General features: G+C 38.4%; 1 protein-coding gene across 1 annotated transcript in view; it reads left to right on the forward strand.

The window, feature by feature from the left end:
- The first annotated feature begins 441 nt into the window (after positions 1-441).
- LOC124167594 (serine/threonine-protein kinase RIO3) overlaps positions 442-20062 on the forward strand; it is a 56503-nt gene continuing 36882 nt past the window's right edge. Inside the window, exons 1-7 of the mRNA XM_046545574.1 lie at positions 442-646; positions 827-976; positions 1056-1246; positions 1334-1446; positions 1955-2206; positions 5947-6197; positions 19855-19981. Coding sequence (XP_046401530.1) covers positions 843-976; positions 1056-1246; positions 1334-1446; positions 1955-2206; positions 5947-6197; positions 19855-19981 — 1068 coding nt within the window. The 5' untranslated portion in view covers positions 442-646; positions 827-842. The remainder of the gene's footprint in view (positions 647-826; positions 977-1055; positions 1247-1333; positions 1447-1954; positions 2207-5946; positions 6198-19854; positions 19982-20062) is intronic.

Below are 20062 nucleotides of genomic sequence, written 5' to 3' on the forward strand. Positions count from 1 at the left end.
GAATACTTTCGTTTCAATTCAGTACTGATTTTGCTTACAGACTTTTGCGATTTTTGCTTCTAGGGGGACAGCTGCTCCCCCTGCCCTTCGCTGGGTACGCCCATGTTTACATATGACATTCTTAATCAATTTATTTAATGCGATCGCTTCTCGCTTTATCTTGATTTATTTAGCTTTTTGCGCACAATCAAGGCTATAAAATGCCTTAGTTCATCGTAAAAATATATTTATTGAGTGTATAATCATTTTGCGTGCCCAATATTGTCACTTTTCAGCGGATGAGCGTTAAAATATCTCAAGCGCGCATACAGAATATCGTCTGCGGTCCCAACCGTGACGTCACGCGCCCTCATCCCACTCACTTCCCCGCCGTGCGATGTTGGCCACAGCGTTCCGCCCGAACGGCAGGTCTACTTACTTAAATGGTCTAAGGTCTAAGCATTAGACAAAGAACAATCGAGAGTGGATCGTCCGTCATCGACGGACGATAACTGGAAGGGTTTAGTTCTTCGTAAAATAATTAATTTTAATAATTTGTTTATCTCTTTTAATTTAAAAATCATTCCAAGCCAGCCTCAAGCAGCTGTATTTCAATTACGAGTGCTTTTTAGTTCGCTCTCTTCATTTACTTTCGTGAGATTTTGAGGTACATAATTGTCTAAGGACGTATTATGAATCTATATTGCATAATTTTTAAATATTTGATGGTATAAGATGCATATTCTCGATTTTTGATAATGTGAATTATTTATAGTTTAATTTGATGGTTGTATTTGTGTGACAGTTATTCTTTTTTACGTTGGCGTAAGTTGTGATTACGTTTCAGAATAAAATTTATTGTGATGGATAATATGGAGCCCGTAAAAGTGATAAATTCGGCAATGTCACCATCTCCATGGGGAAATATCAAGCCCTCGATGGAATCTTCTCTTGCTGACATCATGTCAGAAGAATTGGCTAAGGATTTGCAGCTCAAGTGAGCCATATGCCTCTACTAGTAAATATTTCCCGACTTCCATGCATTCCTCCTATTAATATTGCCATGCCACTTATAGGGAAGAGTCATACTTGGAAGGCAATAAGTCCGACTTGGATTTGTTGGCTCTTGGCGATGACATCATGGGTGAATCTACCATTGATTGTGATAGCGATGAAGCAATTGCTCGAGCGCTGCAGTTACAGTTTGACAAGGAACATGACGAAATACTCAAACGTACAGAAAATAAGTTCAATGGAGATTCCAAAGGTAGGAAAGTGTTTGGAATGTAGATTTTTATTATTTCGCTTTTTGGTTGATTTTGTCTTAGTGTTTTTTCCAATTTGAATATTTTAGTGTCCATTTCATACACAAAGTATCGTAGAGCCCCTTACAGCGACGACTTTGAAAGTGAATCTGAAGCCGAGGATGAAGTTGATGACCGTCATCGAGTGTGGGACAGTTTTGAGGTAAAGAGACATGTATCCAGTCTTTATTATACGCATTAGGGTTTACATAATACGAGATTTAAAAGTATTATCACAAAATTGCGTTTCATACATTCGTAAATCTTTTCTAGTGTACAATTGTACTCTGCTGTGATTAATAAGTTTTTAGTTCATTACTTTGTGCAGTTGCCAGAGTCCTCAATTAAGCTGTATACGTTTTTTAGGCTCAGATGTTGGATGTAGGTTTCTTACTTTGATTACTTATTTCAACTCTTTCAACCCAAATCTCGTCAGGCTGTCCATTTGATCATCAATATGTTGTGAGTTCGCACGTGCTTGGAACCCCAAGTTAGCAAAAACGAATTTAATCAAAAAGTACAACCAATTATTTCAATTACTTACCTACTTTTAGTAATGGAGATGATATGTTTTTATCCTGGAAAGAACACTGTCAATTGATATTCATGAGAATGTTAGACTTTTATGTTATGATTATGTGGATTGATTTCTTTCTCTGGCTTTTGTGCAGGCGTCTGAGAAGTCATTTGCTCCTATTCCAAGATGTGGCTATCGTAGATTGGGGACAAATGAGTTAGCACCCAGCGATGAAGTCCCAAAGCCAGAGACAAGCCTTGGCCGATCTCCAGGGAAAAGCACAATGGTCACCAAGCATGATGTTGTCACTGCAGATCGGAAGAATGCTTGTCGTGTCATGACTGCATTTCCTCCTGAGGTGTGCACTGGGGACGGAGGTGGATTTGATATGCGACTCTCCAACAAAGTAAGTATTTGTTTTTTGTACATCCTTTGCCTAAGACAGGGTTCATCCCGGTCAGGTCATGGAAATGTGATGGAATTAAAAATTGGAAGTGGAAGTTGTGGCGAAATTTTTTCGATCCGAAGGTTACTAACGTACACCCTGTTGAGAACAAAAATTCTTTCCACCTGTTAGTGAAACAATTAAGGGAATACTTTGAAAACGACAAACAAAGCCAAATAGAAAAATCAATGCGATACATTTCCAAAAATCTCAACAAAGAATATTACAATCCAGCATTCGAAAATGATGACCTTCATACTGGCAAAAAGTAAAACTGTCCTGGTGTGTGACAATTGTGGGTGAGGTTTAACCACTGCGCCAATTGCAACGCAAGAGAGAGAATTGCACTATTACATGGAGGAGGGGAGGTTGGTTCTCCATGAGCCATGCGATAAGGGGAAATTAGGAGTGTTGGAGGTTGAAGGCAGGGGGGTGGGAAGGTGCAAAGGGAGCCTTGATTGGCTAGCCGATTTCTGGAGAATTCTCTGCATTGTCTGGGTGGACTGGAACTCCAGGAAAAACTGGTAACATGTCAACTTGGAGGGTAGGCAATAAAGCATTTGAGGAAATAGCTCAGTTATTCGCTCACCTTCTTACTTGTGTCTGCTTACCAGGTGGTATGAGGTGCTGTTGTCTATCTAGAATTTTATTTAGTCATTTATTGCCAGGTGGAATTGCAATATTCCTGTAAGTACATATATAGTTTGGCAAATATAGTGAAACCTCGTTAAAGCGAGTACGGGATATAGCGAGACTCCCGCTATTACGAGAGATAGCCGATGCACCATCAATTGATCCTATAATAAGCATGTTGAAAATTTCGTTTTTACGTAGCCCTTTCGGTGTTGGCTCTCGCCATAGCGAGGGTTTCACCGCCGGAAGACTTTCATCAAGACTCTTTAGCCTCTGTAATTGCTAGCGATCTGTTACAAATGAAGTTAATGGAGTGCTCAGTCTCAAATTTATGTGGTAAACTGTCGTTCGATAAATATAATGATTGACGAAACAATGCTCTGCATGATTTTTTCAGTGCCGCGCTTATAAATTGTTTGAATAGTTAGTCGTTATTTGAGTAAGGCAATTTAGTGATGCAAAAAAACATCGCCTTTCGTCTGGATTTATGCTTACGTTTATCGGATAGATGTTTATCTGTCGCAGCACCACTCCTGTTCCTGTATTCGCGATTCCAGCCAAGGGAGACACCACCTGGCGGAGAACGCTCGAAACAGAGGAACGATGGTCATGACGCTATAGTGCTATGAGCAATAGTGTATATGAGACATTTACACTGTTTTATAGACTAGTTACGGGGTGATACCTACTTTTTGGTTTAAAAGCAATTATTACCGTTACTTGAGGTTAAATATTCTTTAATTCTACGGCCCTGTAATAACTGCAGCAGAAGTAGAATTGTTTCAAAGCGAGGCGACGGCTGTCGTTCCCGCACGCAGGTAGGAGCAGAAAGCTCTTGCTTAGGACGATTTTAATGGAGATACGTTGGTTTTACATGTTATAGCTATTAATATAGTGTTATTTCAATTGAAAATCGTTCATGTGTCAGGTTACGCAGAAAAAAGTAGAAAAATAGCGTATATCCAATGCATCAAATTATCCGATATCCGTGATCGCTGTTTTCGAAATTTTCAATATAACATACTCAATATTTACATCGCCGTTATTATGAGCGGGATGGTATTTGCCCGTGTTAGTCTGATAAATGTGTTTTTTTCTTCTGTGCGCGATGTGCTATTGAACAATTTACCTAAAGTCGCTGAGTATAGTAACTCATGATTGACGTTAAGTTTCAATAGCAAGGAGGATGAACCTACTGTACCATTGAACGAACGATTTTGAACAGCGTCTCACGATGTAAATTAGTAATATATGCATTATGGTAAACATTATTAGCTTATTTTTATTGATTCCAGGTGTCAATTCAGTAGTCAATTCGAAGTCATACATAATCACAGTACGTAGGTACTGCTTTCAGACAAGAAATGGACGACTTTCACCTATTCAAGGCAATGCCAAGTTTCATTTCGACTTTGAAATGTAATAGTGGGCAAAGAAACTTAGTCCTCAAATTCCTTTCCCCGTAGACAGTTACAATAACTCATTCAACGGATTATTATTTAACTGTGATACCCAATTTAAATTCAAAACCCAGCCAATTTCATGTGATGCTCTGTCGAATAAGCATAACCTGGTGTTAATAAGATTGCTATAAATAATATTGTTTCTACAGAATATTACAAAGATAATATTGCAATTCCTTTCTGAGGTAACCAAACGATTAAAACTAATGTTATTAAGACAAGTACAACATATCATACTATGACATAATTCATGTAAAAATATCAGGTCATTCAGTTTCCTTCTAACCATCAGCGGTTGGATATCCAAAATATGCATTGTTTCTCTGTAGGGGGTATGTTTAGTATTGAATCCACCATAGTAGTTTAAAATTTCCTTTGTACCCTTTCAGTTGTAATCATTTACGCTTCATAATAAGGATGCCATATAACTCTGTTAAATTCGAGAATAGGGCATGCCAGTTCTGAAAGCAATACTTTGAGCAAATGAATGTGTTTTTGTTACTCAAAGCAAAAGATTTATAAAACCTAACATACATACGAGCCTTTTGCAAATTACCTATTAATTACACCAACTTGTATATTTTCATCTGTGGAATTATTAAAAAAAATATTAAATATAGCTAAATTAGTATTAGTAGACATTATTTATCTGAAACCTTGCTGTTCAGTATGTACATACTTCAACATGGGGATAAAGAATGAAGAATTATCGTCTCCATGATTTTACCAAGAACAGGGAATCAACGGTAAAGATCCTTAAGTCGTCCTTAAAATTCAAAATTACACCTAACAATTTCATTTCCCAATGGTAAATCACATCACATAACTATTTAGTTCATTTCTTATCCGGAAATATGATAATAATAGGTGAACACAGCAATCCACATCAGTGAAGCAGACGACTGTGGCACCCAAATACAACACGAAAACTGCCTGAAATGGATTATGGTTCCATGTATTGAAGCGGCAGATTGTGTATGAAATACTATTAAGTTCATTTGTAGTATATTCCATAGAAATGGCTAGGAAGTAACGCGATACGAGTCGGATAGATGCAAGTCGAGAATCGAACCTGACTCGTAATGATTAGGTACATTATAAACACCTTTAGTTACATCGTCAAGCAGTTTTCTTCAGTTCTAGATCTTCTTACGGACAAAAGAAGCCGAGAAATACACCGTACGAAGGTTTTACAAGAATATTTCTATCTTATTAGCTCTTGATATTATGGTTTATGTTCTCTCCGTACGCCAAAGCTTTATGATTGTTTTGATTTTACCATCACTCTGGCGGCCATATTGGAAATTGATGTCACTGACAGCAGCGCCACCATCGGTCATTTGAGTCTCGAATATCTGTTCGCAACAGGTATATTGGCTATTATTTGCTCCACCTCCGGTAAAGCGACAATTCGCTATAGCGAGTGTTTATTAGTGCACCGTGGGGTGTCGTTATATCGAGGTTGCACTGTATGTTTTGTGTTTTATTTGTTTCTGTCAGACCAGGAAATATAGTGTGGTTTTACGATGATATTCTCGTGGTCAATCTTGCTGATCCTTATGCATGGGAATCCTATTATGTATAATGGAAGAAATAAAATTTCAGGTATTTAACAGCTTGCGAGCACATCACCAAGCTGAATCGAAGCGTCGATTGCGTGTGGCTGATAAGAGTGAGCGCGCCACGTGTGAGCAGTGCCTGGACCCCCCAACGCGTCTCCTGCTCCTGAAATTGCTTGATGGTGGTACCTTGGAGACAGTCAATGGAATCCTGAGCACTGGCAAGGAGGCTGTTGTCCTCCATGCAGTCGGTGGCTCAGGTGTACCAGCCAAGGATCAGCAGAGTAGCGGATGGAAGTGAGTTGTAATACCATTGGTGGATTATCTCCTCCTACCTTTTATACGCAGCAGTTAAAGTATACCATTAGCACATTTAGTCCCCCTGAGTCAATTGATTCATCAGGCAGAACTTAGCGAAATGAAAATTTTTCACTCTATTTTTTCTATTTTATCATATACGAATTAGGATTGAGAACATTAGATAAATAGTAAAAAAATAAATATTATAAATTTAACGAAGTCAAAATAATTTGAATCACAATTGATAAGATCACAATGGACTGGTTATCACTGTTCCCTTGTAATTTGTTTATTTTTCCAAACAAACCTTTTTGACCTGTGTCTAAGTTTTGAGGAAAAGTTTAGTCATTTTTCCTTTTTTGCCAGTGAATTTTTTGCAAAAAAATGGTATCATTTGGTATGACATTATTATTTTTGTACTTATTACATATATATCAGGTACTGTTGAATCTGGAATACAGCTTTCGAATTGTAAAACTTTTACAGGATGGCCATGATTCCTAATGGCAATTAAATGGTAGCCATATTTTCAATTAATTGCATTGTACTACTAATACAAGGTAGGTTGTTACGCATCTATTGGTGTCATTGAAGTCCATTTACAAATCATGTATCAACACTTGTGTGTCCATAGCTTAGTGGCAAAATTCCAAAGAAAAAGGGAGAATATCGTTTCTAGTTGGATGTAAAGGAGATATTTAAAAAATATTTTTGTCAAAAGTCTAGAGAAATGAGAGCAAACATTGTAGTTCAGTTGACTCTCCTACATTTAACTTGTATTATTTCCAGTCTTAGTTTGATTGAGGAATGAAAGCTTCTATGTTTTGATACAAATTATTGATCTGTGTGCCAAATGATATCCAAAAGATTGCCTGAATGAAATACCGTATAAGCGTGTGTAAGAGGCGCACCCCAATTTTGAGCATCGGAGCTATGAAGAAAAAAATTTTGCTGCATGTTTTTAATACTATCGCGCGGTGTTGCAGACGTACGCCTGGAATTTCGACAGTTATCGAACTTTCCTCTTTCGATATTAATTGAAAGAGGAAATTTTGATAACTGAGGCGGTAATACCGGTATAAGAGGGAGTAGAAAGAGTTCCGATCCTCTTTTCGCATATGCCGTTGCTCTACGATGCTTGTCCTACTCACGAACAATTTTGTTTAAATGCTCTCGCAGGAGTATTGCAAGAGAATTGCAGCCGTGGAAAATTTTAAGGCAAAACACGACAGGCATTTAGCATGAACCTTCCCAAGAGCTTGGACAACAATCGGGACAATCTCAGCGCCGTAGGATAATAACCACGTCGTTGATTTAACGGAACCACACTCGGCCCTAAATCAGCCAATGCCTCTGCAAATCCGAGACCCCACAGGAAAATAGGAAAACATCAAGTTACAGGGGAACAATGAAAACGTGTTTCATCCCTACCCCGTCTCACCAACTGACCTTGATCGATCTCCCAGTTTATGGAGGCCAAATGCAAGGGGGTCATCTACTGAGCCCGAAGATATCTCGATAGCTTTCAATAATTGTACGACACGCACGAGGTTCAAAAAAGGAAGGAGATCTAACGCGACGCATATCTGACAGAATTTAAGTTTTTTAAGCTCTAATTGTTTGACACAAAGATTTATAGTTACAACAAGGACAATTTCGGAAGAAACAAGTGTAGCATAAGTGCATTCAAACAAGACGAGACGGACTGGAAACTTTAGGCAATGCAAACTGCGTATATGACATTGCTGCGCCTTCGCCCCTTCGCTTTGAAGGCAACGACGTCACATGCAAGATCAGACGTGTTCTTCCCGTGCTCCTTCGCTCATAGCCTCGTAGCTTGAAATACGGAGGAGAGGGAGTGCGATCCTTCCCCTCCGTATTTCGTTGCTTGCTTCGAAGACGGTGGGATCGCGCTCCTTCCCCTGGACCTCTCCTTCTGCGCTCTTCACTTATAAGCATTTCTCATTTCTTCCATCCACAATTTAGTCCAACAATGAACACACTCGTTCGAATTTTTTAAAGCACAGGTTTTGACACCAATATAATTTTCAGTTGCAATAATCCTCATATTAGCGTCCGAAGATGATTTTTGGAAAATCAGGTCCTCAGCGTAATGGAAATTACTCGGCAAGACAGATATTGACTATTAACGAGGTATGTCCTTCAAAAATATGCATTTCTCTACGTTTGATAACCGATTACTATATGCAGTATAAATGCCGCGGGATGCCCACTCGTGGCAGTAATTTAGCGCGCCCTCCGGAGCAAAAAACCCTGCGCGATCTTTCATGTTCACCTCTGGGGTACCGACGTGACGGCGCGATGCTTACAAGAAAAGTAAACAGGAGCATTTTAAAAATACGTCACTAAGGGAGAAACTCCCCTGCCTGCCGCTTGTTTTTGACTGAGGGTTTCAGATGACTGACTAACGATGAAAACCAAGGCTTCTCTGTTCCCCTTGGACTTGCGACCGGCGAAGGGGAGAGGGGAAGATAAGAAGTTTGTGTAAGAGGCGCACCCCCATTTTCGGCTGCAATTTCTGGGAAAAAAGGGGCGCCTCTTACACTCGCTTATACGGTAGTTCTACCTCTGAATGCACCCAATTGGCTTGTGATATTGTCTGAGGCATCATATCTGTCCAAGTGGCATAACTTGAACCTAACTATGTTCTCATGCAGAGCTAACTAGGAGCATTTGTGAATTGAATGGAGTTTTTCATTTAGCGGGAGTTCGTAAAGTATGAGTTTTTACTGTACTACCTAGAAAGCAGCTACATGCATTATACACTTATTAAAACACATACAGCAGACTCTCGTTATTACAAAGCAAATCGTTGGTCCCGACGAAAAGGCCTATCCAATCAATATTAAAAGAAACATTATTAAAAAATTTTCATTATTACGAAATTACGAAGCTAAGTCCCGGTCCCGGCGATTACAAAATAAACTTTATTACGAAGTTCTACGAAAGAGCAGCGGCATTTAGATGGATATACACTGCGCAATGCTATCATCATCAATCTACGTTTAAGTTCTCTTCTTGTGCTGTGCCCAAGAGTGTCAATAATAGTTCTTTCTTTATTAGGATTAGTTTAGTTAGTTGTAGTACTGTTAGTACTTCAATATGCAGCATCATCATAAAATAAGCTGCATTCATGTAGAATTATGGTGACCCACCCATTAACTCTCGTGAATTACAGTCAGTATATCCTCTTCCTACCCACATTGGATTTACGAACTTTCAGAGATACGAGCATTCGAAGAATTCAAGCACGCCCGAAATTTCAAATTTCGCACCTTTAGATTTTGCTGATGCGACATGACATGGCGTAGAGGAAGGAACTCGCACTTAGGGTATAATCGGAACAAAGTATCATTTTATACGGAGTGAAGTCAGGAACTGTTCGATCATTTTCGCCTCCGGCTACGTTACAACCTAGATCAGTTCGTCGCAGTCATGAGTTAACGCAAGATTGTGATGCAGTGTTGCATTTTGCAGGATAACCACTCTCCTCGATGCCTTGTATAGGTTTATCAACTTACAAGCATGGTCTCAGAACGCATTGTCTTCGTATATCGAGGACTTGTGCATAATTTAATCGCGTATGTAATGACTTGACTTTGAAGATTATAAGTGCGGGAGATCGAAGAGAAAAGAAATTTTGATAAAGTATGTTTTTTTTCTTTCGATGATTCCTAAAAGGAACATTCATGCAAACTCCGTTATTATGAACCTCCGCTTTTTCGGTCCCATGACCTTCGTAATATCGAGAGTCTACTGTACTGCTTCATTTGTTCTTACAGTCTGAATTATAATTTTCAGTGGAACCTCGTTAGAGTGAGTACAGGCTATTGCAAGACCCTCACCATTATGAGAGTTAGCTGAAGCACCATCGATTGACTATATGATTAGTATGCAAAAAAATTAGTTTTTACAAGGTCCTTATGGTATTGGCACTCGCCATGAGAGTGAGTTTCCATTGCCGGAAAACCTTCACCAAGAGTCCTTTATACTGTAATTTCTGGATGGAAGATGGGACTTTCTAGTCCCAATCTCGCCCAATAAAGACGTGTTATTATTATTATTATTATTATTATTATTACAATGAAAATTTTCATAAGTTAACAATTATAAAATAATTCACAATAACTTTTTACCAAAAACATTTGCTACTTTGATTAAATTTACTTGACTACATCAATGAATGAAGGATAGCATAGCATAAGCTAATAGATCAGAAATCCCTTGGAAAGGAAGAACGTAGCAAATCTAATTTCATTGAAGAAAGGTCAAGAATTTTCACGAGATTACAAAAATGAATCCTACAAATATAATACCAAAAAATCACAATATGACGGACACGCACCCAATTCAAAAGCAGATGACCAAAATATTCATGATAGACCCCTGACAAATCACAAGCTGCTCTTTCAATAACACTAAAACTTTACCCAAAAATTAGTAGGCAAGATTCTGAAAGAAACCACTCCCCTTCTACTGATGTTGCGCACTGGTTTACAAAGAGAATATAATTTGCGCATACAGCAGACTCCCGATTATTCGGCTGCGGTTTATCCGTGTTGCGGATTGTCCGTGCATGATTTTCACTCTCGCTCAATTTTTTCTGCGCTCTCTATAAAAAAATAAAATCGGACGCAAAATGATTGGAATTACAGCACAAATGCTATTGTACACTGGGCTTATTATTTCCGTTACAATCTTCTACGTAAAACGGAAGCGATGGCGCACTAGCTGCATTCACAGGAGCACCATGTTCCTGTTTTCCAAACCTTGCAGTGCGCGACCGCTCTCGGTGATCATGGATATATGTCCTGCAGCAGTTGCACCCCAGGCAACTTGTGCAAGATGCGACTCTGTGGCGTGGTGCCTGTTGTAGTTTCCAATGTCGAGCAGTGGTTTTGAAACATTCGTACAAACCACTTTTCTGTACCGGTGATCACACAGCCATTGATGTGTGGTTTTCGAAACCAGGCCGTATATGGAGGATTAATAGTATGAGTACAACCATGTTATGTCACTAAAAGATCGCAAGCTGGCGAAGAAAGCTTTCATTGAGTCCGGTAAGCACTCTAAAATGACAGAATACTGGCATAAATAATAAAATATTGTTGGTTTTAGGTAAATTAAGAGCATAACAAGACATTAAAGTAGGGATGGGTCGAATAGTAGATTTCTCGAATTCGAATATCAAATTCGAATATCAAATTCGAATATCAAATCATTGCTCGAATATTCGAATACCTCGAATTTCGAATAGCTCGAATACTAAACTATGAATGTGAGAATGTTTGACTAGGTCGCCTATGCAGCAGGAAACCCAAGATTTTGGCGAGTAATTGTGATTGCCTTTAAAGGATTCAAACAGGAATTTAGCTGATTAATGGAATATTTTAATTTTATGTAAGCAATAGGGTAGTTTCCTTCATTAAAGAAAACGAAAGGCATTGATTGTGATTCGTTACCTACCATTGGTGTATTCATAATATACAAATTATTTGGTTCTAGAAATACCGGTCTAGACCAATGGCAATGGTCAATTTTATCCTCATTTGAAAAAGGCCACATTGGCACCCATGTGATGCCACTCCACTTGACATCACAGGGACCTAGTTTCTACACGAGAGGATAGGGGTTTTACATCGTCTGAGGTTACTAATGCATGCATGAGGCACAGAGCTCAGGGAAACATGTCTTAGTAATCACTTATTAAAACTGGCTAAGGTCGGAAAGTTTTCTTCGTTTGATAAGGTAAGGTTTGGCAAGGTATCAGCGCTCTGAGCCTCGCCCAAGGTCACCTCACTAGGCGGGAGGGGGAACCAGAAATGCGTCACACGGACTTTTCCCCAACATACCCACTGAAGCGTCGCGTTTTCGCGCGCTTGAAAATTTTCACTTTTAATTTAATCACGAAAAATAGATATCGTCCAATAAAAATCTAAAAGCGTTAAATACGTACTCCAGGAGTATTAATATTTCGATTCAAGCAATAAAAAATAATAGGAAAGCACCTTATTTGAGCATTACGCCAAAATGCTAAGCCCCCGTCGTATTTCTTCGTCTTTCCGGCATTTATTTTCCTGCGTAAAAAGCTTAAATGAAGTCATAAATATGTCGTGTTTGGTCTTATTCTTTCTTAAATTACGCGCATATTACTAATATTTCAATCCAATAAAAGTGTAATAATAATTGCCGAAAGTCATTGTTAGACACCTTTCGGGCTAGTAGATGACTCATGCAGCAGTTGACCTCCAGAAAGGGGGAAATTCGAAGCAGGTTGGTAAAAAAGGTCAGCGAAAAGGGGGTGGGTGGGAGACACGTTTTTATTTTTCTCGCGTAACTTGATATTTTTTTCGAAGCTAAGGTCTTCGTAATACGATCCCTGTGCGAGGTCGGATCTTTTGTTTGATATCGGAGAAGAGGAAATCGTCAGAGTGGGTGAGGCGAATGCTGAAGGGAGGGGGATAGCAGATCGTGGGAAATGCGCCAATGTCACTATCCCACGGCACTGAGTTCCTCCCTGTGGTAGTTTCATCTCCTAGGGAAGATTCAAAATAAGTGCCTGTCGTTATTAGCCACAAAGGACACATGGTAAACACCTCGTCTCATTTTTATGAAAAGATGGATGCCGGAAAATGGTCAGTGGGGGAGAAAGAGTGAAGGGTGAAACGCGATTCTATTATTTTCCGGTAACTTTATATTTTTTCGAGGCTAAAGTCTTCGTAATACGATCCCTGCACGAGCTGGGACCTTTTGTTTGATTTCGGAGAAGAGGAAATCGTCAGATTGGGTGGGGTGAATGGTGAATGGAGGGAATAGCGGATCGTGGGAAATGTGCCTATGTTGCTATCCCACGGCACTGAGTTACTCCTGACGGGGGACACCTGGGATTCCTGGATTTTTTCACCCTATCAATTTCGGTTCCCCATGTCGAACTCTTTTCACCGCTCTAAACCGCGAATTTGATATAGTTCGTCAGCTTGCCTAAAATGGCGCTGCATGCACTAAACGATTAGATTTCTCATTTTTTGAGTCTACTACCAATGACGTGCGAGCGAAAGCGTATGACGCGAAATTCAAAGTATTCGAGGTATTCGAGACGGTACCTTTGGCATAACTATTCGAGATCTCGAATATCGAATACTTTCTGGTATTCGAGGTATTCGAGTATTCGCGGATACTATTCGCACATCTCTACATTAAAGTGAAAGTTTGGGTTATCCGTGTTTTCCAATGAATGGATGAAACTGCAAATGGTTGAATGTTCCCCTAGAGTTACACCTCTCAATTTTTTGGCCTGAAAAAGGACTGCAACTTCCCAGAAAATAATTCCATGACAAAATTTACGTAATGAAATTGGACTCATAGTAAGTTCCATTGCACTATTGAAACAATCGCACCCCTTGTTGGGTGCCATTTTATGTGACCCCACATCTAATGCTTCCCACAATGTAGGAAATGCTGGTTGCAAAAAATTTTCGGTCTGTTGCCCAGGCACTCAGGCTCATAGCTCAGTGATGGCACCACCACTGATGGTGAGTTTGGGGTGGTTCCCAACACTTAGCACATTTCTTTAGGGGTAGAGTGAGCTACCTGTTGGAAACAAGAAGTCAAATAAAGTGGAGGATCAGGTGGGTGTGCCGCTGCCAATTAACTCAGTATGATTCATCCTTTAAGTTATTGCCTCATTGGTGTTAAAATTACCCATTTTAGAAAGGTATATTTCAGATGGTAAACTATTTTTGCCCCATGTGACCCATCTCACAACTATTCACTGTGCCTGTGAAAACAGCTATTTTAGGCATATTATGTACATTGCTCTCATAAATATGTGTACTTTAATTTGTGTTTGATAGATAAGGATATTTATATCAGACAGAAATCCATCATAGCGGTGTAAATGGTGAGATGCAAACATTTTTTAGTGAGATGGTGTGTTCCCTTAGGTTATTGGAAAGAGAGACTGACAATGCTACCAGTAACATACAGACTCTAAAATCTCTTGAGTACCCCAAAGAAGGTGCTCTTTACACATGGTTTTTGCAAGAACATATCAGGCACACTCCTGTCTCTGGCAAAATCATTAAAGAAATGGCCAGATATCATTGCAGCCAAATTATTAAAAAGGATGATTTCAGGGTAAGTGATGGATGAATTCAAAAAGCATTATGAGGTATAAGAGTATCTTAAATGTCCTAGAGATAGGGAAAGAGACAAAATTCTCAATTGTACTTCATAATTTTATTCAAAGAGTGTTCCACTTTACTCCTTCACTGCTGGTCAGTTTCATGAAAAATGTTGCCATGAGCGGCAGTAGTTTTTCTGCATAATCAAGTAAATATGTCTCTATTGGTACTGTAAAAATTAATAATAAAAATCCTATGATTGTTTTAAACAAATTAAACGAAGGACGCACCAGTGCGTTTGACGCACATAGCTTTGGAGAAGGTATGTTGCCTGTGAAGCATGTTTTGCAGCCCACACCTCTAGAAATCTTCTCACCGTTCCTTCTCAAACAACAATATATTTCAATTAATTAATCCGGCTCCATAACGTTTATTACCTTATTAAGGGATTTAACATCAGTTAACACTTTCAATGCTGACCATGTAAAACTCAAAATCGTCCCCCGGTGCGGCTGTTGTTTTTTTAATGCAAAACGCATGCATGGATGCCAAAAGAGCTGGGAAAAATAATGAAAAAATTTTCTTGGCCCTAATTTGTTAGCTATGAATTTTTTTATTCATGGCGTGATATCACGTCACCCGCACAGCGGGATAGAAACATGATGCGGGTTGCATACTGTCAGCTTTTTCCCTGCGCCACCGTTTTCTTTCAAATTTTTTTCTGCGCTATGTATCCAAAAAAATACAAGGAAAATGAATTTGTTATGTTCTACTGGTATCGCCATTGGTATTTTGCCACTGCCATAGGGAAAGTTTTGGTTTAGATGGATGTAATGCAAGTTATAAGTACAAGGAATCGCCATGAACGGCTGTTTGATTGGGATGGTAATTCTGCGCAAGATATTTCGGCGTATTCCTTGTACTAGTAATCCTGAGTATTGGAGTAGGGTTCTGTAATATTGAATAATTTCTACATTTTCATCTCAAGCCACTATTCTCGTCACAAACTCCTTTACTCGTTTCTTGTTTTCAGCTCCAATTCCTTTCTTCCCATACGACCACCCGTAAGCATCAGATATTTAACAAAAATGGTTTTCACATACCATTATGTATTCCATTTCACTGCAGGTGCTTGAGATGGGTGGCACTCTGCTTTCGAGATTATTTTCTGACGGTGTATTAGGGTGTCTCTTGACGTGCACCACTCCTGCCGGCTATTCTTAGGTTGGAGGGGGTACGGAGATGAAGCGAGGGGTGATAGTAAGATTTAGTCGGTCCGCTTGTAAGAACTAGGAAGAGCTTTTTTGGGAGTACCATCGGCACATCAAAAAGATGAGGAAGGTATGAGGAAAGATTTTGCTGATACGTGTCCTTTTTGGGTCATTGGGGTATAAAATCCTTTGCTGAAATAAAAATGGATGTGGAAACAGAAATAATCAACCCATAACTTCCTCATTACTATCTTCTAAACTCAAGCCATTAACATATTTTTGTAATATGATGTGACCGAGTTAGAAATTAATGCATAAAAACTGGAACTAATAGTATTTGCAAGCAAACATCTTACAAGTAATCTTCATTTAGGCCACGTATCGCAGTTCTTACTACGAATATTCTGTGAAAATCTAAAAATGTTGTAAATTTTTACCGCAATAATATTTTTTCATTTGGTGCATAATAATATCAATTCGAGTAAACCATTCAAAAAACGTTTTGCTAGGAATAGATTTGCAGCATCTATGCCCCGAATCTTACTTACCCGATTACTTACCCGATCACCGAAAGCAACGATAGCGTTTTCTTTCTAATTACACGAGGGAAAGACTAATTCCATCGTGCTTGGAAATCTCTAGTTACTTCTTATTTATGAAAGAGCCCTAGTCTATTGAAAAAGGAATCACATGACATGAAAAAAATATTATATTTACCCAAAACAAATTCAATACAATCGAAATGATGACCATTTTCAAATTATATACAGTGGAACCTGTTTAGTACGTTTCTGAAGGGACCACAAAAAATGAACGTACTAACCAGGAAAACGTGCTAACGAGGAAAGTAAAAAATAGCAGTCGGGGTAATTGCAATCTGTGGAAAAGTCGTCATAATTACAATTACTATCGGTAGTTCTCGTAGGATCGCCTTCCTGAACTCTTTTCACCTTTAAAATTAAGAAAATGGGCGCTATATTGAAAAACAATACTATGTGAATAAAAAATCACAATGTTTCATAGATTTCCCAAAGACAATTACATGAAAACGGCGTCTTTCTCCCGTGATTTATCTTATATGTATTTATAGAAAGAGGACAAGTATAGCTAAATCATTTCTTTTTTGTCACAGCATACTTGGAGAATATAACAGCAACCCTGAGTATGTCAACGGGTTGTTTTTAAACATCATAAAAATGGGACAAAATTATATTAACCTTAAATTACGGCAACAGCCGTACACATTCGCGCTTCTGGAATAAAGCCATATCGATTGTCATAGCGATCGATATATCGAATAATAACACGCAAGATTATTAGATTACGAGGTAATTACAAGAAGATTTTATATTATACAGTTGAAATTTACTTTTAAAATTTGTTTAATGTCGTATGTTTTCGTGCCGAGATCAAGTATTTTTAAGCTAAGCTTCGCGTGTAGATCCAGAGCATCGTCTGCTCCCACAGCAGTAGTCAAATACGCACGTACCACGTAGCATTGACGACGTGCAGTACTGCTTTAGATAAAGTGGGAATTGGATAAGACTCATTTCTTCATCATGATAACTCGTGCAATAGCAACAATTGCCCACTCATGAAATTTGTGCGCAGTGGGCACTCCAGAGGCAACAGAAGGTGAGGAGCTTGGGGTGGGGAAAATTGCGGCTTCTCATTGGCTGCAGTTTTGCATAGTCAGACATTCCTGATAAATGGCCATATTTTATTATTCATCGCGTCAATACAATTGAAAAATGCATTTGGATAAATCACGGTCGAAGAAAGATATGTGGAATGAATGCAAGAATTTTAATGGCTAGTAGTAATAAATTAAATCATGAATTCGGAGCTTTACGACCCTTAAGAAGATACTGGAAAACGAATTGTGGGTTGCGTCACGTCTAGCAATTGAGCGTACTAACCAGGAAAGTGCAATTTTTTCAAACGTACTAACCAAATACTTTTACCTGTATTTTGTTCCGATGGTACCGGGACCGAGAGAAATCGTCGTACTAAGGAGGAAAACGTACTAAGGAGGAATGTAGTAACCAAGTTCCACTGTATTACATACAACTACATACAGTCATGTATGTTTTACCAATGTAGGAAATACCTCTCTCACAAATTTTATAACAATATATTTAACCTATAATACTATTTGCAAAATATGATACAAAAATATATAATACTATTTATGCCTTCTTATGAAAGAAAGAAAAAAGCTTGGGACAGAGTAGAGGAGAATCCTTGCAGTCAGTGTAGATATCTGCGGTCTCTTTCCTACGCCCAAGAGTGCTTGCACTGCAATAGTGCAATACTTGCACCACCGATACTTCTATCTGCCGCCTTCCTCCTGGATGAGTTCAGGAAAGTGAGATTGAGATAATGATGGTAAAAGTGGCTTGGGATAAGGAATGTAGGATGGAAGAATAAACGGTCTAATGACAGAAAGACCGAATTTATAAAGGGAAATCTTTCCGGCGGGTTCACGATAAATGAAAAGGCATGCATAGTTTTTGGGAAGGAATTATTAAGGAATCGATGGAGGAGTGAAATGAATCTAAAAGGGACGGCATCGACTACCAGCCAGCATGAAATATTTTCCGTTTTACTCCTCGCTTCCATACCATCTGCAATAAATACATTTTATTACTTTTTGTAAATATTATGATAAATAACAGGATCAAAATAAACACTCTCGGTGAAATAGGCCAAAGCTGAAATGCTACAAACAGCTTTACTAATGTAAAACTATCTTTAGGAACTAAATATTCACAATGGCGAGACTAAGAATTGAGAGCACCCACAAGCCTTTGATTTCTCCGTTATCAAGAAAATAAAAGCATTTTTATAAAGCAACACCTAAGAATCACTCCTTCGCCAAGCCATGGGATAATGTGCAAACAGTTATTTGCAATTATAATAAGAATGTTTATAGATGCATAATATACATATATCAACAATAAATATTATAAATAACTTACACTTTTTCCGTAAATAACTTTCTTCATTCTCGTAATATTGCCGCTTGTTGATCCCCTCCCTGCTTAGGAGTTGCACTGACAAACAAAGAAAGGGTGCAAAAGTTAGATATTATATGTTACGTTATATAAATAAAATGTAATGGCATTTTCAAATTTCCATTAAAGTTTAACTAATCACAGTACTTCATGTATTAATTGAATAAAACTTATTAACATCAGACAATAAAGGTTCGAAAAATACTAGGCTCGCAAAAAGAAAAAAAGGAAGGATGGAAAAAAATCTATATTCTTGCTAAACATTATAAAAACGGAATAAAAAATAAATAAACACAACTAATTAAGTTCCAGATAGTAAATACATATGATTTGTAAAATAAAACTCCTACAAAATGTGTCATACTCACGCATTAATAGAAAGAAATAAAAATAATAGCATAAAATACAGGGGGGAAAATGAATGGAAATTGGCTTACCTTAAGGTAAAAGAAAAAATTACTCCCGATCCTCACAGGAAAGGTTGCTTGAAATGGCATCCACAAATGTGCTGCTAGATCCCTGCTGAGCAACTTAGGGGGGCAAAATGTCATAATAGAACTGAACCGAGCTCTTACAGAGGGCCGGACACCTCGGGGTATGCATGATGTGATATCATGTCATCAGCACCAGGGGATAGCGCACCATGACGTGATATCACGTCATGCCGCACTCAAGGTGTTAACATAAAATCTATTACATTAAAAAGAAGCAACCATGAAAATGGTCTAAACTAATCTGTTCGCATATTTTTGCTACCTTCAGTAATATCTTAACATTTCCATTGTATTGTTAATATACAAATACAATAAATGTAAAAATTTATTTGAATTACTAAATTCTGAGGAGTTTTAAATGTAGGCATATTGTATTTATCTCTGATTCTGTGATGATTAAGTTCTGAAAAATGGAAATGGCATATAAATTATGAAAAAATGTAAAAAGTTGAAAAAGTAGTTAAGGTAAAATATAAAAGGTAATATCTAGAAAGGCAGCCAATAATAAATGGTACGGAATGTAATACGGCAGTGAGAGGTGATTTGGGGCACCCAGGCCGTCCTTGGCTGGTTGTGGGGGCATTTGAAATTGGGTCGGAGTTGGAAGCAGGGTGCATCCTCCGCACAGGGCAGTAGTTTTCCCAGGATGCACTGGTGCATCCACTGCAGTGAAAGTGTGAAGCCGTGGCTGACAGGTCATATCACCTAGTTAATGTTAAACTTTTTTCTGTCTCACTATATAATGTCAAATAAACTTATTAACCATTTATTCCTGTCATTCTCTCCAGTGCCAAGGATATTGTGATCCCGGAAGAATGTGCAATTAAAATCTTTAAGACAACATTGAACCGCTTCAAGTCTCGGGAGAAGTACATTAGAGAAGATTATCGATTCAAGGACAGATTCTCCAAGCAGGTTAGAGACACACTGCATTTTGGAATTAGGGTGAAAAATAATTTTGTGTAGAGTATAACAAATTTTATTTTGTATAACTAA

The sequence above is a fragment of the Ischnura elegans genome, chromosome 11 (genome assembly GCF_921293095.1).
Source record: "Ischnura elegans chromosome 11, ioIscEleg1.1, whole genome shotgun sequence".
Lineage (NCBI taxonomy): Eukaryota > Metazoa > Arthropoda > Insecta > Odonata > Coenagrionidae > Ischnura > Ischnura elegans.